This window comes from Schistocerca cancellata, chromosome 7 (genome assembly GCF_023864275.1).
Source record: "Schistocerca cancellata isolate TAMUIC-IGC-003103 chromosome 7, iqSchCanc2.1, whole genome shotgun sequence".
Lineage (NCBI taxonomy): Eukaryota > Metazoa > Arthropoda > Insecta > Orthoptera > Acrididae > Schistocerca > Schistocerca cancellata.
The window spans coordinates 227,773,763-227,794,925 of NC_064632.1; the positions used below are offsets into that span (position 1 = coordinate 227,773,763).

The window sequence follows — 21,163 nt, forward strand, 5'->3', positions numbered from 1 at the left end:
TGTCTAGACTTGTTCAACTCTTCTTTATATGAATATAGAGGGTTTCCTCTTAAGAGGCATCAGGTATATTTTCTCTGGTATTTCAGAAGAATTTGTATAGTGTCACATGTGTATATGAACAAAGTTGTGGTTAGCTTATTTTTATTTGTATTTTGTGTTGAGTGGTGGGAGAGTGGTTCATGGTGGGTGGATTGTGGTTTAGGGAGGTTGAAATGTATATCTTTGGAGATTATGTACAAAAATATGTCACAAAGTGGTGGAATTAGCACTACTCTCAGTAAATATGTGAACTAGTATGGAAGAAAAGTGGCTGGAGTGACAGATGGATCTGTAGTGTTGCTTGAAGTCTAGGCTAAATTGGAATGTTACAGTTTGGTTGGTAATTGGCAAAGCTAATGAATGTAAATGGAAGAAAAATAGCTGTGCTGACAGATAGATCAGTAGTTTAGTCTGAAGTCTAGGTTAGATTGGAATGTGTGAGTTTGGTCATTCACCTGCAGCAATCAGTATTAAAATAATCATTTAAAACAATTGGCGAATGTTTTCAGAATGTTCCAGTTTCCTTGGTGGTGGTTAGGCTGGAGCCTAAGGCACAGTTTAAATTTTATGTAATATTCCATTTTATATTTCAGCATTCTGCACATCTATGTTTCTTTATGTTGCGCCACATTTTTATTTATTCATGATGATGGTGTTTACCAAATGCTATTTTCTCATTGGTTCTATCGTCTTGTCTAATCAGTCAGCAACACTGTTGTCAACTACTTTCCCATATTTTGTGTATTTCTTTTAAAATATAATTTTCTGCACATCATATGGAAATTTTTCTGATTTATATTAGTAGATGTACTTCTCACCTACATTTCAGTATCCTGCATATGATTTTAACATAAGACAACCTCTCTTAATTGGCTTAGGATTTATTCTTAAATTTTATATGACATTTTTGTTTGTTTGTTTGTTTCACTAGTTCATATTATTTTTGTGCAATGGCAGGTTTTGTTTGGTAAGTATGTTTTTAATTTTTTGTTTGTTTTTAGAAGTATGACATATACATTTATTTCGGGTAGCACCTTGTAATTTATTTCTTTATTTAAATTAATGTTAATGAAACTACATACAAATTTTTTGGTTGTTTTCTCTGGTTCAGTAGTAATGATATTTATTATAAGTAAACATATAATTGTTAGGTATTGTGGAGTTTGTTCTAGTTATATTTGTCAAACGATGTTTTCAGTACCATTTCTTGTAGTGTATTATGGTTTCTTGGTATCATGGACTTTGTTCTAACTATGTAAGTCAAGTGAAATTTTTGATATACACTCCTAGAAATTTAAATAAGAACACCGTGAATTCATTGTCCCAGGAAGGGGAAACTTTATTGACACATTCCTGGGGTCAGATACATCACATGATCACACTGACAGAACCACAGGCACATAGACACAGGCAACAGAGCATGCACAATGTCGGCACTAGTACAGTGTATATCCACCTTTCGCAGCAATGCAGGCTGCTATTCTCCCATGGAGACAATCGTAGAGATGCTGGATGTAGTCCTGTGGAACGGCTTGCCATGCCATTTCCACCTGGCGCCTCAGTTGGACCAGCGTTCGTGCTGGACGTGCAGACCGCGTGAGACGACGCTTCATCCAGTCCCAAACATGCTCAATGGGGGACAGATCCGGAGATCTTGCTGGCCAGGGTAGTTGACTTACACCTTCTAGAGCACGTTGGGTGGCACGGGATACAAGCGGACGTGCATTGTCCTGTTGGAACAGCAAGTTCCCTTGCCGGTCTAGGAATGGTAGAACGATGGGTTCGATGACGGTTTGGATGTACCGTGCACTATTCAGTGTCCCCTCGACGATCACCAGTGGTGTACGGCCAGTGTAGGAGATCGCTCCCCACACCATGATGCCGGGTGTTGGCCCTGTGTGCCTCGGTCGTATGCAGTCCTGATTGTGGCGCTCACCTGCACGGCGCCAAACACGCATACGACCATCATTGGCACCAAGGCAGAAGCGACTCTCATCGCTGAAGACGACACGTCTCCATTCGTCCCTCCATTCACGCCTGTCGTGACACCACTGGAGGCGGGCTGCACGATGTTGGGGCGTGAGCGGAAGACGGCCTAACGGTGTGCGGGACCGTAGCCCAGCTTCATGGAGACGGTTGCGAATGGTCCTCGCCGATACCCCAGGAGCAACAGTGTCCCTAATTTGCTGGGAAGTGGCGGTGCGGTCCCCTACGGCACTGCGTAGGATCCTACGGTCTTGGCGTGCATCCGTGCGTCACTGCGGTCCGGTCCCAGGTCGACGGCACGTGCACCTTCTGCCGACCACTGGCGACAACATCGATGTACTGTGGAGACCTCACGCCCCATGTGTTGAGCAATTCGGCAGTACGTCCACCCGGCCTCCCGCATGCCCATTATACGCCCTCGCTCAAAGTCCATCAACTGCACATACGGTTCACGTCCACGCTGTCGCGGCATGCTACCAGTGTTAAAGACTGCAATGGAGCTCCGTATGCCATGGCAAACTGGCTGACACTGACAGCGGCGGTGCACAAATGCTGCACAGCTAGCGCCATTCGACAGCCAACACCGCGGTTCCTGGTGTGTCCGCTGCGCCGTGCGTGTGATCATTGCTTGTACAGCCCTCTCGCAGTGTCCGGAGCAAGTATGGTGGGTCTGACACACCGGTGTCAATGTGTTCTTTTTTCCATTTCCAGGAGTGTAGGTTTTAGCAGTGAGATCTGGTTTCTCGGGATTGTGGACTTCATTCCAACTATAAAGGTAAAGTGAACTATTTGATACCAGTTTTTACAGCAAATTTTGGATTCTTAGCATTGAGGACCTTCTTCCAGCTTTATAGGTCAGTTGAAGTTTTCAATACCAGAATTTGCAGTGAGTTTTTGTTTTTCATTTAATGACACGTTTGATACCAGTTTTTGCAGAATTACTCATTGCTTGGTATTGTATAGTTCATAATACCTGAAAAGGTTAACTGAATGTAAATTTACTGAATTGTGTGACTTTCTCATTGCCTTTATATGTTTTTGATTTCTGATTATTTTTTGTTTGTTTGGGTCTATGTGTTAGGTCAGGAATGTCATTTGTTTTGTTTCTCTCTGCTCAAAAATTCTCTGATTGCTGTGGGTATCCTGTTAGTTTCATGTGTTTCTTCAAACTACTTGATCATTTTTTATTTTTTTTGTTTTGTTACCTGTATTTAATCTGTGATATTATAGTTTCTGTATCAGATAGAGATAATATGGCTATGTCTGTCGTCGCGATGACGTCACGGATCAAAGCTGATGGCTGCTATCAGGTGTTCCAGCAATTTCATTCTATTAGTACTGATTTCTTTCATGTGATGTAACACAAAACATACATCTTTAACACAGCCTGTATTTCATCTCCCATTTACCATTTATTCTCTATCAAATTTGTATTTGTGTTTTTGCTGTTATCTATTCCCCACCATATTTCCATGATTTCTGAAACATGCTTTAGTACACACTTCTCCACAAATATTCCACTTCACAACAAATTTATTTAAAAAATCTGATAAGTGGAATGCATGACAGCTCTACTTGTACATCCACATGTACAGTTCTCAAAAAATATAGTTTATTGTTGCTTTTTTGCTTGCGAACTGAATTTGCTATTGATCTGAATCATTTGCTGCTTCTTTAATCATATCAGTTTCTCCCATGAGAAATACTTATTGAATGTGTGGGCACCACTATTTGTAATGGCATGTATAAAAATTTGTCTCGTCTCTGATAAATGCATTGGTCATCTACTTTCAATGAGGAAAGATGCCAGCTAATCTTTCCCTGAGAGGAGGGGGATGAGAGCAGGGGTGGAAGTAGGGGCTGCTACATAATTCATCCCCCAATTAAGTTAGATGTGACAGGCACACAAAACTGAGAATGCAACTTTGTCTGCAGTGGAATGTACACTGAAGTAAAAACCTACCTAAGTCTATGAATTGTAAATTTACAAATAGGGTGTGAAAATTCAATTTATTTGCGTGATTCCCACTGTATGCAGAAACAGTGCTTGAAGAGCAATGTCACATGGCCAAATTTTCATCAAATTCTTTCATGCCATAGAGAACAGTGAGTGACATACAATTTGTAAATACTACATCTGCAAGGAAATTCTAAGGTCATACACCCAAAAATGTAAGGACAATATAATATAATTGATTAGATAAAAAAAAAATATATATCACTCACCAAGCAGCGGCAGGAGAACACACACATAAAAGAAGGTTATACTTATGCAAGCTTTGGAGCCAGTGGCTCCTCCTTCGAGCAGAAGGCTAGAAGGGGAAGGAAGAGGGGTGAAGGAGGAGGACTGTATAATGTAATGAGTTTCTTGCTAATCACATGTAAATATAATTATACTTACTTTTTATTTCTATTGTTTCAACTACAGCTGAGGTTTTAACTGGTATTTTTAGAGGTTTTATATCAAAAGCTGTCATGTCATCCTCACCACCCCCTTCATCATCATATATAATGATATTTTCACGAATATCCTCCTTAGTTGTGGCTGATTTGCATTTCGTACTTTTTTTATATTTGCATACTATAAGGAGTGTTGCTAGAACTGAAAAAGAGTGGTGGTTATGTTTCATTACTACTGTATCAGTCCACTCAAAATCAATACCCCATTTCAAGCCAAACATTCAATGCAGTTTTTATTTTGAAATAATAATTCATTTCTATGAAAATATATTATTGTGAATTAGCTTACCAAGAATAATAGTGATGGCTGCAACAACTGCTACTAGCGCAGCTAAACTAAGTTTCATAGATTCATTTTTGACCATTTGCTCACATTGATGACCCCAGAAACCTTTTGGGCACATGCACTGATAATGGATATATGGATACTGATTGACACATGTTCCACCATTTTGACATGGTTTCCCAAGGCATTCATTATTATCAGTGCAGATTTTTTGGTCAGCATCAAACTGTCTATTAGGGCCACAACTGAAAATGAATGTTTGGAAACATTTATTCCCTATACAATTTTAGTCCAGCTTGTGAAATAACAAATAAAATGTTTAATAGTTACATATTGAAAATAGAATAAAATGCCAGTACAGGAGAGTAATGCAGTGTAATGTCTTACAAACAGTACAATTGTCACATACAATGTTTTAACTGTGATTTACTGACTACAGTGAATGAGAAAGGAGATACTCATATGCTTCCCTGGGAAAGAAATCAAATACCTTCTTTGGTTACCAGCCCTTTCTTCATCAATGATAGTCTAAGATAAATAGGTAGTTTATAATAGGCTATATTGTCCTTGTTACACATTTCTCTAACTTGTACACTCTAAAAGGTTTATGGAAGACAATCTGTAAATGAATAGTTGTGTTTCTCAGCTGTCATATAGCCTACAGTTTACCTTGCAAGATTTCAACAGTTTCAAAAAACAAAGGAAAATACCCCAAGAAATTAATCTTAGCATTGATTCCTAAGGCAGTGAAGTGTCTCAATTGGCTACATGCCAGTTTTGATCACAAAGTTCTTAAATAACAAAAAAACAATCAATTATTGATAAAATTATGTAATTGTATCTAAAAACAAAGATGATGAGACTTACCAAACAAAAGCGCTGGTAGGTCGATAGACACACAAACAAACACAAACATACACACAAAATTCAAGCTTTCGCAACAAAAGGTTGCTTCGTCAGGGAAGAGGGAAGGAGAGGGAAAGACGAAAGGATGTGGGTTTTAAGGGAGAGTGTAAGGAGTCATTCCAATCCCGGGAGCGGAAAGACTTACATTAGGGGGAAAAAAGGACAGATGTGCAGATGGATATGTGTGTGTGTGCGAGTGTATACCTGTCCTTTTTTCCCCCTAAGGTAAGTCTTTCCGCTCCCAGGATTGGAATGACTCCTTACCCTCTCCCTTAAAACCCACATCCTTTCGTCTTTCCCTCTCCTTCCCTCTTTCCTGATGAAGCAACCGTTTGTTGTGAAAGCTTGAATTTTGTGTGTATGTTTGTGTTTGTTTGTGTGTCTATCGACCTGCCAGCGCTTTTGTTTGGTAGGTCTCATCATCTTTGTTTTTAGATATATTTTTCCCACGTGGAATGTTTCCCTCTATTATATTCAAATTATGTAATTGGATAGATAAAAACTCTACTCACCAAGCAGTGGCAGAACACACACATAAAAGAATGTTGTGATTAGCAAGCTCTAAGAGCCAGTGGCTCCTTCTTCAGGAAGAAGCGTTGAAGGGGAAGGAAGAAGGGTGGAGAAGAATGACTGGAGAGGTCTAGGAAAAGGGGTAGATTTTGGGAAAGTCACCCAGAATTGCGGGTGAGGGGAGACTTATTGTACAGGATGAGAAAGAAAGACTGATTGTTGGGGACTGTATTGGACAAGATTTGAAAACCTGAGAGCTTAAAGGTGGTAGACAATCTCTGTCTTGTATATTACCCTGTCTTCCACCTTTAAGCTCTCAGGTTTTCAAATCTCGTATGATCAGTCTTTCCTTCTCATTCCATACGGTAAGTGTCCCCTGATCTGTGGTTCTGGTGGACTTTCCCAAAATCTATCCCTTTCCCTAGACCTCTCCAATCCTTCTCCTTCACCCTTCTTCCTTCCTCTTCAGCCCTCCTGCCTGAGGAAGAAGCCACTGGCTCCAAAAGCTTGCCGATCATAACAGTCTTTTATGTGTGTGTTCTGCCACCACTTGGTGGGTAGATTTTTTATCTATCCAAGTAAATAAATTTCTTAAATAAGTGCAAAATAAGCATGTTTTCTTTATTTGGATAGGATGAGAATAGGCAGCTTCCTCAAAGGAAACTGGGCTATAAGTTGCCTACAGATTGCTTTCCTTTTGCCTGAACACTGTCTCCAATTTATCTGCTTATAGATGATTGTTATTTTTCCTGATATCCATGGGAAGTCTGAGGGTCTCAGTTTTCTGCAGGAGTTCATTTCCTCTTACTCAACTTGCACTTTCCCTCAGAGTTGTGACATTTTTCTTGATTCTGCAATCTCTCACTTTAATGACCATCTACACACATTTTCTTTCATTGTTCTTGCTAATACCCATCCATAAATTCATTTTCTAGTTGTATCTCCCTCCCCCCATGAACCAGGGCCCTTGCCATTGGTGGGGAGGCTTGTCTGTGTCAGTGATACAGGTAGCCATAGTATACGTGCAACCACAACAGAGGGTATCTATTGAGAGAGCAGAAAAATGTATGGCTCTTGAAGAGGCGCAGTAGCATTTTCAGTGGTTGCTTGATGATTGACTGATCTGGCCTTGTAACATCAACCAAAACAGCTTTGTTTTGCTTGTACTGTGAATGGCTGAAAGCAAGGGTAAGCTACAGCCATAAATTTTCCTGAGGACATGCAGGTCTACTGTATGGTCAAATGATTATGGCATTCTCTTGGGTAAAATATTCTGAAGGTAAAATAGTCCCCAATGGGATCTCGGGGCAGGATCTATAGAGAGGGATGACATCATCAGTAGAAATAAAACTGGCGTCTATCGTTAGAGTATGGATGTTAGATCCCTAATCAGGCAGGTACGTTAGAAAATTTAAAAAGGGAAATGGATAGGTTACAGTTAGATACCATGCAAATTCGTGAAGTTCAGTGGCAGGTGTAACATGACTCCTGGTCAGGTGAATACAGGGTTATAAATACAAAATAAAATAGCAGTAATGCAGGAGTAAGTTCAATAATGAATAAGGAAATGGGAATGCAGTTAAACTACTATAAACAGCATAGTGAACTCATTGTAGCCAAGGCAGACATGAAGCCCACACCCGCCACAATAGTACAAGTTTATATGCCAACTAGCTCTGTAGATGATGAAGAGGTTGAGGAAATATATGATGAAAGAAAGGAAATTATTCATATAGTTAAGGGAGATGAAACTTTAATAGTGATGGGTGACTGGAATTTGATAGTAGGAAAAGGAGGATAAGGAAAACTTATAGGTGACCATAGACTGGGAGAAAGGAATGAAAGAGGAAGCTGCATGGTAGAATTTTGCACAGAGCGAGATTTAATCATTGCTAACATCTGGTTTAAGAACCATGAAAGGAGGTTGTACATGTGAAAAAGATCTGGAGACACTGTAAGGTTTCAGATTGATTATGTAATGGTAAGACAGAGATGTAGGAACCATATTTTAAATTGTAAGACACTTCCAGGGGCAGAAGTGAACTCTGATCACAATTTATTGGTATGAACTGTAGATTAAAACTCAAGAAACTGCAAAGAGGCAGGGAATTAAGAATGGGACATAGATATGTTGAAAGAACCAGAGGTTACTGAGAGTTTCAAAGGGAGAATTAGTCCATGATTTACAAGAATAGGAGAAAGGGATACAAGAAGATGAATGGGTAGCTTTGAGAGATGAAATAGTGAAGGCAGCAGAGGAGCAAATAGGGAAATAGAAAAGGCCAAGTATAAATCCTTGGACAACACTGGAGATACTGAATTTAGCTGATGAAAGGAGAAAACATAAAAATGCAGTAACTGAAGCTGGCAAAATGGACTACAAATGACTAAAAAATAAGACTGACAGGAAGTGCAAAATGGTTCAGCAGATATGGCTAGAGGACAAATATAAGGATTTAGAAGCATATATAACTAGGGAAAAGATAGATCTTGCTTACTCAAAAAGTAAATAGGCCTTTGGAGAAAAGAGAAGCAGCTGTATGAACATCAAGAGCTCAGACTGAAAACCATTCCTTAGCAAAGAAGGAAAAGCTGAGATGGAAGGAGTATATAGAGGATCTACACAAGGGACATGAAATTGTAGGCAATATTATTGAAACAGAAGGGGATGTAGCTGAGATAGGAGACATGATGCTGTGAGAAGAATTTGACAGAGCAAGTCGAAACAAGGCCCCTGGGAGTAGATGACATACCATTAGAACTACTGATAACCTTGGGAGAACCCATCATGACAAAACTTTTCCATCTGGTGTGCAAGCTGTATGCAAAATAACCTCAGACTTCAAGAAGAATGTCAAGAAAGCAGGTGCTCATAGGTGTGAATATTACTGAACTATCAGTTTCATAAATCATGGTTGCAAAATACTAACACAAATTCTTTACAGAAGAAGAATGGAAAGAGTGGTAGAAGGCAACCTTGGGGAAGAGCAGTTTGAATTCCAGAGAAATGTATGAACATGTGAAGCAATAATGACCTTACGACTTCTCTTAGAACATAGGTTAAGGAAATGTAAGCCTGCCTTTAGAGCATTTGTAGACTTACTGAAAGCTTTCGACAATGCTGACTGCAACTTTCTTTTTGAAATTCTGGTAGTAGCAGGGGTAAAACACAGGGAGTGAGGGGTTATTTACAACTTGTACAGTAACCAAATGGTAGTTATGAGAGTCAAGTGGCATGAAAGAGAAGCAGTGGTTGAGAATGGAGTGAGACAGGGTTGTAGCTTGTCCCTGATGTTATTCAATCTGTACACTGACCAAACAGTAAAGGAAACAAAAGAAAAATTTGGAGTAGGAATTAAAGTTTAGGGAACAGAAATGAAAACTTTGAGATTTTCTGAGGATATAGCAATTCTGTGAGAGACAGCAAAGGACTTGGAAGAGCATTTGAACAAAATGGACAGTTTCTTGAAATGAGGATACAGGACGAACATCAACAAAAGCAAAACAAAGATAATGAAACGTAGTAAAAAAAATCAGGTGACGCAGTGGGAATTAGATTAGGAAATGGGACACTTAAAGTAGAAAAAGAGTTTTGCTATTTGGGCAGCAAAGTAACTAATGATGTCCAAAATAGAGAGGATACAAAATGTAGACTGGCAGTGGCAAGAAAAGTGTTTCTGAAGAAGATAAATTAAAAATAGATTTAAGTGTCAGGAAGTTTTTTCTGAATGTATCTGTGTGGAGTGTAGCCGTGTATGGAAGTGAAACGTAGACAATAAACACTTTAGACAAGAAGAGAATAGAAGCTTTTGGAATGAGGTGCTACAGTAGAATGCTGAAGATTGGATGGGAAGAAAGGAAATTTGTGGCATAGTCTGACTAGAAGAAGGGATAGGTTGATAGGGCACATTTTGCAACATCAAGGAATTGCCAATTTAGTACTGGTGGGAAGTGTGTGTGTGTGGGGGGGAGGGGGGGGGGGGTAAAAATGTAGAGGGAGACCAAGAGATGAATACAGTAAGTAGATTCAGAATGATGTAGGCTGCACTGGCTATTCAGAGATGAAGAGGCCTGCACAGAATAGAGTAGCGTTGAGAGCTGTATCAAACCAGTCTTTGGACAGAGGACCAACAGCAGTTGTATTTATTATGTATTATCTCCCATATGGCCTAATTTCTCAAAGAAGATGCAGGCCAGGCAAATATAAACAATGAAAAATGTTAGATAAATCATACTCCATAGATTTCATGTAAGTGAATCTCTGCGTTGTGGGGAAAAGGAAGACATAGATTTTTAAATTTAATATAATTCAGTGGCTTAAGGCTTGAAATTCTATGATATTTTAATGCCAATGCAAATCTTACTGTAACTACATACATTAGTTTCATAAATCCATGTACACTAAGTGACAAAGAAAGTGAAGCACTCAGTAGACTTCAGATTTCAATGTAACTTCGTACAAATACACACCACGGGTCAGTACAAAATTGATTAGAGTTGCAATTCTCTGCAACTGGTATAATTTCCATCAGAGTGCATTAGCGTTGTTCATTTTTGTTAGATGCTGAATGATCACTGTGAAGGACACAGAGGTGCTGCGTACTTGTATAAGATGGCGTTAGGAGCACCTGACAGGTGCTGAAAGTGCCCTCATTGTGGGCCTCTGTTAGGCCAGGTGGTTGAATCATGCTGTACTCAGATGTGACAGTGGTCCTAAAGTTGGACTGCATGTTCCCACATGAGGACAGGCATACTTCTTGTCAAGGTTCCGGTTGACTGTGTCTGACCACAAGGGAAGATTACTGTATTTTCCACTTGTCACATCATAACCCCTTCAAATCTGCACCTGCCATCCCATAACAAGTAGTGGGCTTCCTGCAATGTTCTGTGTCATCCTGGACCTTTGGTTAGAGACTAGCAGAAGCCAGAGTAGGGATTATTGTTCAATGCATAGGCCACTGCTCACACCACAACACGAGTAGCTCTGTTTGGGATGGTGGCATGACCAGGAAGCATGGATTACTGATGAATGGTGTCTCATTGTGGACAGCAATGAATCACAGCTCTGTGCTATCCCTGATGACAATCACTGGTGATTATGGCAATGATCTGTGAAGGGCTCCCATTCTTCCAATGTTTTGGAGAGACACAGCAGCATTACTCCTGGCATCATGGTGTGAGAAACCATCAGGTATGACTTCAGGTCATGACTGGTAGTGACTGAGGCAAGTCTGACACACAATGGTACATTATGGACATCTTGCATCCTCATGTGTTACCTCACGTGTGACAGTATTGTAGTACTGTGGTGTGTGTACTGTAAGACCTTCAGTACACACACCATCAGGTTATTTGACTTGTCGCTCTAACGAAGTAGGCAAGTGTCAGCAATATGTTTCATGGTCTTATATGGCGTGTTTATCTTCTGCCGTTAGGTCAGACAATAGAAATGCCACTTGCACTCTTAGAGTAGCAGATTGACGGTGACCAACTTTAAACAGAACTTGATTAATTTTCACACTCATTCATTAAAATAATAACAAGCATAAAAATTACTTAACTTGGTTCTGGTTGCTATTTACAATTGACAATCTGAAGTTCCTTTGGTATTTGTACGTTAATCTTATTCTCACATATATCTCTGATACTTGACAAAAGTGTCTATACATTTATCTTCATGGCTATGTACAGGAATATGGTAATCTTATTAGGCGCACACTGAAACTTGACTATAGACTGGTACAGACAAATGTAGAACTCGTACAGACTGGTACAGACTGATGCAGACTGACTAATTGCAGGTCTGTACTCTCATTATAATACCTCGCGCGTTCATGTATCACTGTGCGAGTGTGATCCGTGAGGAGAAAAGGTTCTACATTAGCAGCAATCTCATTGGCTGCGTTACATATTAATACGTGGATCGGCGGAAGCAGAATTTGGTCCGTCTCTATGGCAGCGCCATTTCATAGTGCAGAGATGGACGAGCGCTGCACCTGCACTGTTGTGCTTAGCGGGGTGCGCTCTAGTGGAAAAGCTGTGTACGCACTGACTATGCGGAACAAGTACTAGTTTTCATGTCTCTCCATGATGTTGAAATACTCCTATGGCCAGCAAGATCCCCCATATCTGTCTCTGATAGAATAGGTGGGATCAGTTTGGACATCAGTTCCACCCCAGGTGCCAGTAACCAAGATATCAAGGACTAGTTACTGCATACCTGGGCCAGGTTGCGTCAGTAGAGGATATAACAGCTTTATGACACCCTTCCCAGTCGAATCACTACTTGCATCCAGACCAGAAGGGGAGCAACACATACTGATAAGTGGACTTATACTGCCAGGTTCTTTGTAAAATTGACTCAATTTTGTAATCATTCATTTAACATCACATACTTTCTGAACTCCCAAAGTTTAATTTCACTTCCTTCTTCCCTTCTGGGTTCTTCGCTTTTTTTTTTTGTCAGGCAGTGTATGTACAGGGTGCAACTAAATTCCTTTTACAGGCTTTGAGTACAGGTTCCTTATACCAAAACAAGATGACAGTGTCCAATAAACATGGGCTTTAAAATGCATACTCCAAGAGCTATGAGCACTTGCTCATCTTTGTACCACGAAACACATCTCTTCTACTGAAAAAATGCTCATAGCTCTTAAGGTATGCATTTTAAAGTGCATGTTTACTGGACATTCTTTTCTTGTTCTGGTCCATACTACCTCCTCCCAAAATATAGAATGTAGAGAGTTTGCAATACAAGAGATGTGTTTCACAATACCTGAGATGAACATGTATTCATACTCTTAAGGTATGCATTTTAGAGCCTACATTTACTAGATTTTTTTCTTGTTTTGGTGTAAGGAATCTGTTCTCAATATCTGTATAGAGAATTTAGTTACTCCCTGTATATCCTCTACCAGAGTAGGATGAGTTGGTCAACATAAATTTCTTTATTTCACTCATAAATTTTGCCATGCTATCCACAGATATTACTGGTGTTTTCCTGGATTCAGTTCAGTAGTAGGTCCACAAACTACTTCTGTTAAAAGTAAGTGATCAACCATTTGTAGCTGCAGTTTATGGCAGGTCATGGCCCATCGAACATAGGCCGGTGTGAGGTGGAGGTTACACCATTAAGTTAAGTAGTGGCTTAGACTTTGTACATATGTACTGTTTGTGTTTTCCCTTTTTTTCATTTATAAAGTATAGCTTTGGTGTTCTTTTAATCATTGAGAAAGGTCTTCTTAGGCACTTGTGGGTTTTATTGTTCTGAAGAAGGTGTAGTTATCTGCGCCGAAACCTAGGTTAACACTAGGTGCTTTTTTCGCAATCAAGGCCGGTTTCTAGTTTTTTAATACACTTCTGTTAAATATCTTTCTGTTTCTCACTTTTTAGTTTCTTTATTCAATCTGCAATCAATATTTTGCACCTGCATGATTTAAAGCTTCTCTTTTTCTGTACTGTTGTTACTCTTATGACAGCTCTTGTTTTTGGATATACAGTATACCTATTTACTTTCATACATTTCAAGCCGACACTTGGCATTTTTATTAATATGTTCACTTGTGATATTAGTAAACTGTTGTTATTGATTCGTACTCCATAATATTATTGGGCAGTGACAATATTTGTGTTTATTTAAAAACATACAGCCATTTAATAAATACAGTGACACACCAAAAGAAAATCTGCACTAAAACAGATCCATTAAAAACCAATGAAAATATTTTCTACTTGAAAGCTTGGTTTAATTCACAGAGCAACTTTTCAATAAATTAATTCTCTCTCTCTCTCTCTCTCTCTCTGTCTGTGTGTGTGTGTGTTAGCGCGTGGGGGGGAGGGGGGGGGGCACGCGCACACTTACATGCATGTGTGTAGTCAGTTACACAAATGTTCAGAATGTTGCCATATACAATAACCAGCAGTTAAAATACTCCTATCAGAGCACAAAAAGGCAACTAGGCTCCTGTTTATTAAAAGACTCTGATTGAAAAGTGGACACCAGCTGCCTCATTCTACCTTCCTCAGCACCTTTACAAATTTTCCCAAAAATTTTGGCTTGTGAACATATTTGCACTCTTTCTAACATGCAACTCACCTCTCACTTCCAAAAGCTGCCATAACTGTAACTCACTTGCACCCACTAGGCCATCTATGCATGTCATTCATACCCATCCACTCCCTCATGCCCATTCTCACATACTCATGCAGCCCAGCTAATTGTCATTATCCCTTTGTGTCTCTCTAACTGTCACTGTCTCTTGTCTCACAGCCACTGCCTATTTCATTCTGTCCTACTACTACTACTGTTATTGTCTCCTCTCACTGTCACTATGTCTTTCTTGCTCTGCTGTCTCTTCAAACTATCACTGTCTCTCTCTTTCTTGTTGTCATTGTCTTGCAATCCGTCTGTCATTATCACTGACTCCCACCCTCTTCCACTTTATCTTCCTATTTGTTTCTCTCTCGCTGAAACCATTTTTTTGCTAGCACTGTTCTGCCCCTATCAACTATGTTCCACTGCCACTGTGTTCCTCTCTTTCTCTCGTACTGCCATTGTCTCTTTCACTATGCATATACCACATTCACTGTCTACTGTCTTCCAATACACCAGAAATCAAAACAATTTTATGCTGTCCACCCATTGCTGAAAATTTATGCTCAAACTCTAGCAATACATTGGTATTAAAATTCACAAGATGAAAGAAAAAGACTTGCTCAGTATTAATCCAGAAACATTGAAAAAAATCTAGTATGAAAAACTGGTGCAGAAATGTTACTATTCAGCTGAAGAGTTCATAGATACTGAATATCAGCATGAGAGGACACTTACTTAGTATCTTATAGTCCAATATTTTAAAAAAAATCTGATCGTTGTGTATCAATTATGTATTCAGTACAGTATATTGTATTAGTGTTTTTTTTTAAGGAAAACTGTAAATAAATTGTTGTGTTTTGATGAGTCTCCCAAACACTAAGTCAATGACTTGAAATTTTATGTTATAAGACAATAAACTTCAGTTCTGTTCTTATTGTTTTTCCGCCTCTTTCCCACTGCCACTGTGCACTTCTATTTCAGCATAAAAAATATGGAAGTGTTTACATACCAAATTTTTGGGAAAAATGTTAGAGGTGCTGAGGAAAGTAGAAAGAGGCCACTGGTACTACACTTTTCAGTCAGAGTCTTATAAACAGGAGCATATTTGAAACTTCCTGGCAGATTAAAACTGTGTGCCGGACTGAGACTCGAACTCGGGACCTTTGCTTTTCGCGGACAAGTGCTCTACCGTCTGAGCTACCCAAGCACAACTCATGCCCCGTCCTCACAGCTTTGCTTCTGCCAGTGACTCGTCTCCTACCTTCCAAACTTTACAGAAGCTCTGCTGCGAACCTTGCAGAACTAGCATTCCTGAAAGAAAGGATATTGCGGAGACACATGGCTTAGCCACAGCCTGGGGGATGTTTCCAGAATGAGATTTTCACTCTGCAGCGGAGTCTGCGCTGATATCGCAGGAGAGCTTCTGTAAAGTTTGGAAGGTAGGAGACGAGGTACTGGCAGAAGTAAAGCTGTGAGTACCGGGTGCGAGTCGTACTTTGGTAGCTCAGATGGTAGAGCACTTCCCCGTGAAAGGCCAAGGTCCCGAGTTCGAGTCTCGTTACAGCACACAGTTTTAATCTGCTAGGAAGTTTCATATCAGCACATACTCCACTGCAGAGTGAAAATATCATTCTGGAAACATCCCCCAGGCTGTGGCTAAGCCATGTCTCTGCAATATCCTTTATTTCAGGAGTGCTAGTTCTGCAAGGTTTGCAGCAGAGCTTCTGTAAAGTTTGGAAGGTAGGAGATGAGGTACTGGCAGAAGCAAAGCTGTGAGGACGGGTCATGAGTTGTGCTTGGATAGCTCAGATGGTAGAGCACTTGCCTGCGAAAGGCAAAGGTCCCGAGTTCGAGTCTCGGTCTGGCAGACAGTTTTAATCTGCCAGGAAGTTTCATATCAGCGCACAATCTGCTGCAGAGTGAAAATCTCATTCTGGAGGAGCATATTTGCCTTTTCTGCACTTTGATAGGAGCACCTTCCTGTTAGTCCCCTTCTTTTCCCTGCTACAGGAGTCACGTCACTCATATGAAAAAAAAAAAAATTTATAGGTCAGTAAAATTTTGATAGTTTACCTATGTGAGATTGGAATAGCTATATAAATATGAGGTCTGTTCAAAAAATTCCCGGAACATTCGTAATTTCACACCAATGGTGTGTTGGAGCGAAATTTGGCTTGCATCTATGCACACACCTGTGTTTAATGTGTAACTGCCAGAAGTTTCATTGTTGTATGTCTGCTAGTTATTGTTCACTGCTGTATTGAGTAGAATGTTGTGATGCACAGGTTGTGAATTTCGAGATGGCAGAGTTAGAGGAGCAATGTGTCTGCATTAAATTTTGTGTGAAAAAATGATGCAGGAAGCCTAAGGTGATGAGTGCTTAAGCTGTACTTGGTGTAACAAATGGTTCACATGTTTTAAAAATGTTCTGATGGAAGTTAAAAATGATCCTTGTTCAAGATGCCCTTCGACATCTACCAACGATGCTCAAGTCAGGAACATAAAAAAAGTTGTGTGTGCCAATCAAAGACTGACTGTTTGAGATATGCCAGAAGAATGCAACATTTCAGTTGGATCATGTCATGAAATCCTGACATGGCATCTTGGAATGCATGTTGCCACCAAGTTCATCTCACAGATCATGGAACTAAAAAGACCTTTGCCTTGCAATCTGTGAAGAGCTTTTGGATGGTGCAAATGAGAATGAGATGTTGCTGAAGAGAATCATAACTGGTGATGAGAGGTGGGTCTGTGGTTATGATGTTGAGAGCAAGGTTCAATTTTCACAATGGTTCATGAAAGGTTCTTCAAGATCAAAATAAGCTCATCAGATCAGGTCAAATGTCAAAGCCATGCTGATAGTCTCTTTGACTTTGAAGGATTAGTTCATCATGAATTCATGCCACAGGGGCAAACTGTTAATTGATGGTGCTATTGGGATGTATTGCGATACCTACAAGAAAATGTGAGAAGGCAACAGCCTGAACAGTGGCGAGACAATTCATGACTCTTGCATCATGATAATGACCTACACAATTCATCCCTGTTGGTGGATGACTACTGCACAAAAAATGAGATCAGTGTGCTGCCTCATCCTCTGTTCTCTCCAGACCTGGCCCCTATGGACTTTTGTTTATTTACAAAGTTGAAAACCCTGTTGAAAGGATGAAGATATGCAATGACTGATGAGATAAAAGAAAATTTGCAGACAGCGCTTAGTGGGATCCAGCAAGAGGCATACCAAGACTGCTTCTGGAAGTGTAAACAGCATTGGAAGTGGTGTATCAATTGTGGAAGAGAGTATTTTGAAGGAGACAATGCACAATAAGTAAAAGGTAAGTGTTTTAAAATTTTGGGTACAAAGTTCCAGATTTTTTGAACAGTCTCTGTAACCTCAGATCAAATTTTAGATGCACAATTTTTTTGCATATGCTTCAGTGCTACAACAACATGAGATTGCCAGAACCCTTCTGATGATAATGGAGAAACTTTACAGCATTGTTCTCCATTCTACATTACTTTATAAACTATGTTTTCATCTCACACCAAATTTTACATGCGTGTTTTACGTGCATATTTTATGTGTACATCTAGAGAAACTTTGAACATCTGTATCTCAGAAATGGATATAAAGATATCAAGAAAATTTTCTAAGTTGTTCAAGATCAGGATCTTAGAAATATATCATAAAAATTTCAGCCACTTGCCACGCATACATGTCCTGGAATCCAGGGCTTGGTTTCGGTACTGAAAAACCACCTTTTTGGGGTGGTTCTCAATATTGGGTAAGATGTTTGAAAATAGGAAGATGACTCTTCTAGAAAAATGCCTAGAGAATATACCATTAAAATTTGAACTGTTTGCTATGGTTAGTTATTTAAATACCCATTGATAACAGTGAAAAAATGTAAAAAAACTTTTTCCAAGCTTTATCTGGAACCGCCTGTGAACTAAATAGTGCCTCTACAAGCCCTTTTAGGTGCATTGTAGACCACATCTAATGCAAAAATAACTAACTGATTGGCACCATTTGCCTAGGGTGGAGGAAGTGCGTAATTTTCAAATTTTGACTGTGTATTGTAGGATAGTTACAGTAAGTCAATTTTCTGCTCGGATACACAAATTGTCCCTAGGCCAAGGGCTATCCAAAATACTCAACCCTACCTTTCTATCGCCAATAGAAACCAAGCTATGAGCCCCAGAAAAATTCCGTTTTTATGCATGGTGTTTTGGAACATATTGGTAGCATATGCTGTCACATGTGTACTGGTTGACAAAAGGTGTCCTTTTTATTTATTTCATTTATTAATTTATCTACTCACAGAGAATATGAACTGTACATTTGTTTCCACACACAAATGTATACAAGTAAAAAACATAAACAGGTACATACATTAATTGCATTACTGGCAAATCTTGACAGTGGAAAAAGACCTTTCTAATAGATATAAGGTAGGTTCCACAATTAATGCAACCAAATTCACAAAAAAAATTACTGAACTTATTCATACAATGAATGAAAAAATTTCAAAATACACTTTTGGTGATAGTGTTTCTGGGCCTGGAAGAGCTTCTCTGGGATGTTCTATAGAGCCAGTGTAACATGCGTCATATTCCAGTGTTTCCCTTCCGTGCCTCATTTTAAGTTAGGGGAAAAAAAAAAAAAAAAAAAAAAAAAAAAAAAGGTCTGGGTGAAGCCAGGTCAGGACTGTAAGGAGGATGGAAATTCAGTGGGGTGTGGATTCTGGCCAGAAATTCATTGACAATGAAGACACTGTGGTTCGGTGTGTTTTCATGATGCAGTTTCAATTCATCCATGATGTCACTTCAGTAGCATGCAACCCTCTTTTTTGGTATTTTAAGCACTTCAAAATACAGAGTTATATTCACAGTGGTCATGGTATGTACAAATTCATGGAGGACAATGCCTTTGATGTCAAAGAAGAAAATGAGTGTGATTTTGATCCTGGATTTGCTCATACATGCCTTGCTGCAGAGTGATGCTGGCATGATCCACTTGTAACATTACAAGCAGCTGGTTTGACTGCTGCAAGATGAACTGAATCTGACAGGTTGGCTGTGGGGTGATGTGAACATTTGTTGGGGCCTCCAGCTGCCAGAGGGGCTGTGACAGCCAAACTGAGACAAGTAAAGGCAGCTAGCAAGCCATGAGGTCCAGCAATCATTGGAGTTTTCCCAGGCAAAAGAGGACTGTATTCTGTTGGCATGGTCACAGCGAAGATGGAGGGGTCTGTGACTTGGAATATCATCACTAATATAATATAATTTTAATGAAAATATGTAAAATTCATTACAAGCTTGCTAGAGAAAAACCAATGACAGTTTCAGAACCGTGGCAGTGGGATGAGCTCCTTGAACATGTCTGAAGCATTAACAGTCAAAAAGTCATTAATGTTATTACCATTAATATTTATAATAAATTGTAACAACTGAACCCCCATGAAAGTCACACTTGTGATAAACCAAATGAAAGAGGATAATGCCTGCAATATAATGAACAGATTATTTTTCTAATTAAACAAATAAAATATATTATAAACAAATTAGTTTACTATGTAAATATTGCCATAACTATGGAGTCCTTCACAGAGGAACAAATTATCTTATCAGCATGAGTTTCCATCTTTAATATTCCAGTAACTTTCACAGTGTGTATTTAATTATATTATGACATAAAATTGGCCAGGTTAGTGTTTTGACTCAAGTGCCAGAAGTGGCAATTTATATATCTTAGATTTGTTTAAAATTGTTGAAATAATATATAAATGAATGAAATGAAATGACTGCAAAGATTTATATATATTTTATTTTAAGTATTCATGTGAAATTATTGTCAAAATTATGAATAGTGAAAGTATCTGCACTGACTGGAGGAGTGCTCATGTTCCCAAGCCTTTAAATAAGTGTGCAGGGCAGACCTTGGGGTCTTTCACCTGTTGCCTTGCTTGTGGAGTTTTGGTGAGATATTTTCATCTTGGTTTTGTCTGGAGTTGGTAAAGTTATGGGGTGCCGGATACTGAACAGTCATTCAGTCAGTTATTTGTATGTGGCCGCCTTTTACATACACTGCTTTTTTTTGTTTTATATTTTTTAAGAATAAAAGCAGCTTATATCTGTGGTGTGCGTACTGTAAGACCTTCGGTACACACACCATCAGATTATTTGACTTGTCGCTCTAGCGAAGTAGGCGAGTGTCAGCAATATGTCTTGTGGTCTTATTGTGGCATGTTTATCTTCTGCCGTTAGGTCAGACGATAGAAATGCCACTTGCACTCTTAGAGTAGCAGATTGACGGTGACCAACTTTAAACAGAACTTGATTAATTTTCACACATATTTATTAAAATAATAATAACCATAAAAATAACTTAACTTGGTTCTGGATGCTATTTACAATTGACATTCTGAAGTTCCTTTGGTCTTGGTACGTTAATCTTATTCTCACATATTTCTGATACTTGACAAAGTGTCTATACATTTATCTTCATGGCTATGTACAGGAATATGGTAATCTTATTAGGTGCAGACTGAAACTTGACTATAGACTGGTACAGACAAATGTAGACTAATGCAGACTGACTAATCGGAGGTCTGTACACTCGTTATAATACCTCGAGCATTCAGGTATCACTGTGCGAGTGTGATCCATGAGGAGAAAATGTTCTACGTTAGCAGCAATCTCATTGGCTGTGGTACATATTAATACACGGATCGGCAGAAGCAGAATTTGGACCGTCTTTATGGCAGCGCCATCTTGTAGAGCGGAGACGGACGAGCACTGCGCCTGCGCTGTTGTGCTTAGCGGGGCGCACTCTAGTGGGAAAGTTGTGTATGCGTTGACTACGCGGAACTATGTACACA

The 21,163-nt window shown here is 39.4% G+C and overlaps 1 protein-coding gene across 1 annotated transcript in view; it reads right to left on the reverse strand.

The window, feature by feature from the left end:
* Positions 1–544: 544 nt before the first annotated feature.
* The window catches only part of LOC126092710 (neural-cadherin-like), a 278,129-nt gene continuing 257,510 nt past the window's right edge, over positions 545–21,163 (reverse strand). Inside the window, exons 23-25 of the mRNA XM_049908433.1 lie at positions 4,775–5,016; positions 4,427–4,627; positions 545–585 (exon numbers count right to left, since the gene is read on the reverse strand). Coding sequence (XP_049764390.1) covers positions 545–585; positions 4,427–4,627; positions 4,775–5,016 — 484 coding nt within the window. The remainder of the gene's footprint in view (positions 586–4,426; positions 4,628–4,774; positions 5,017–21,163) is intronic.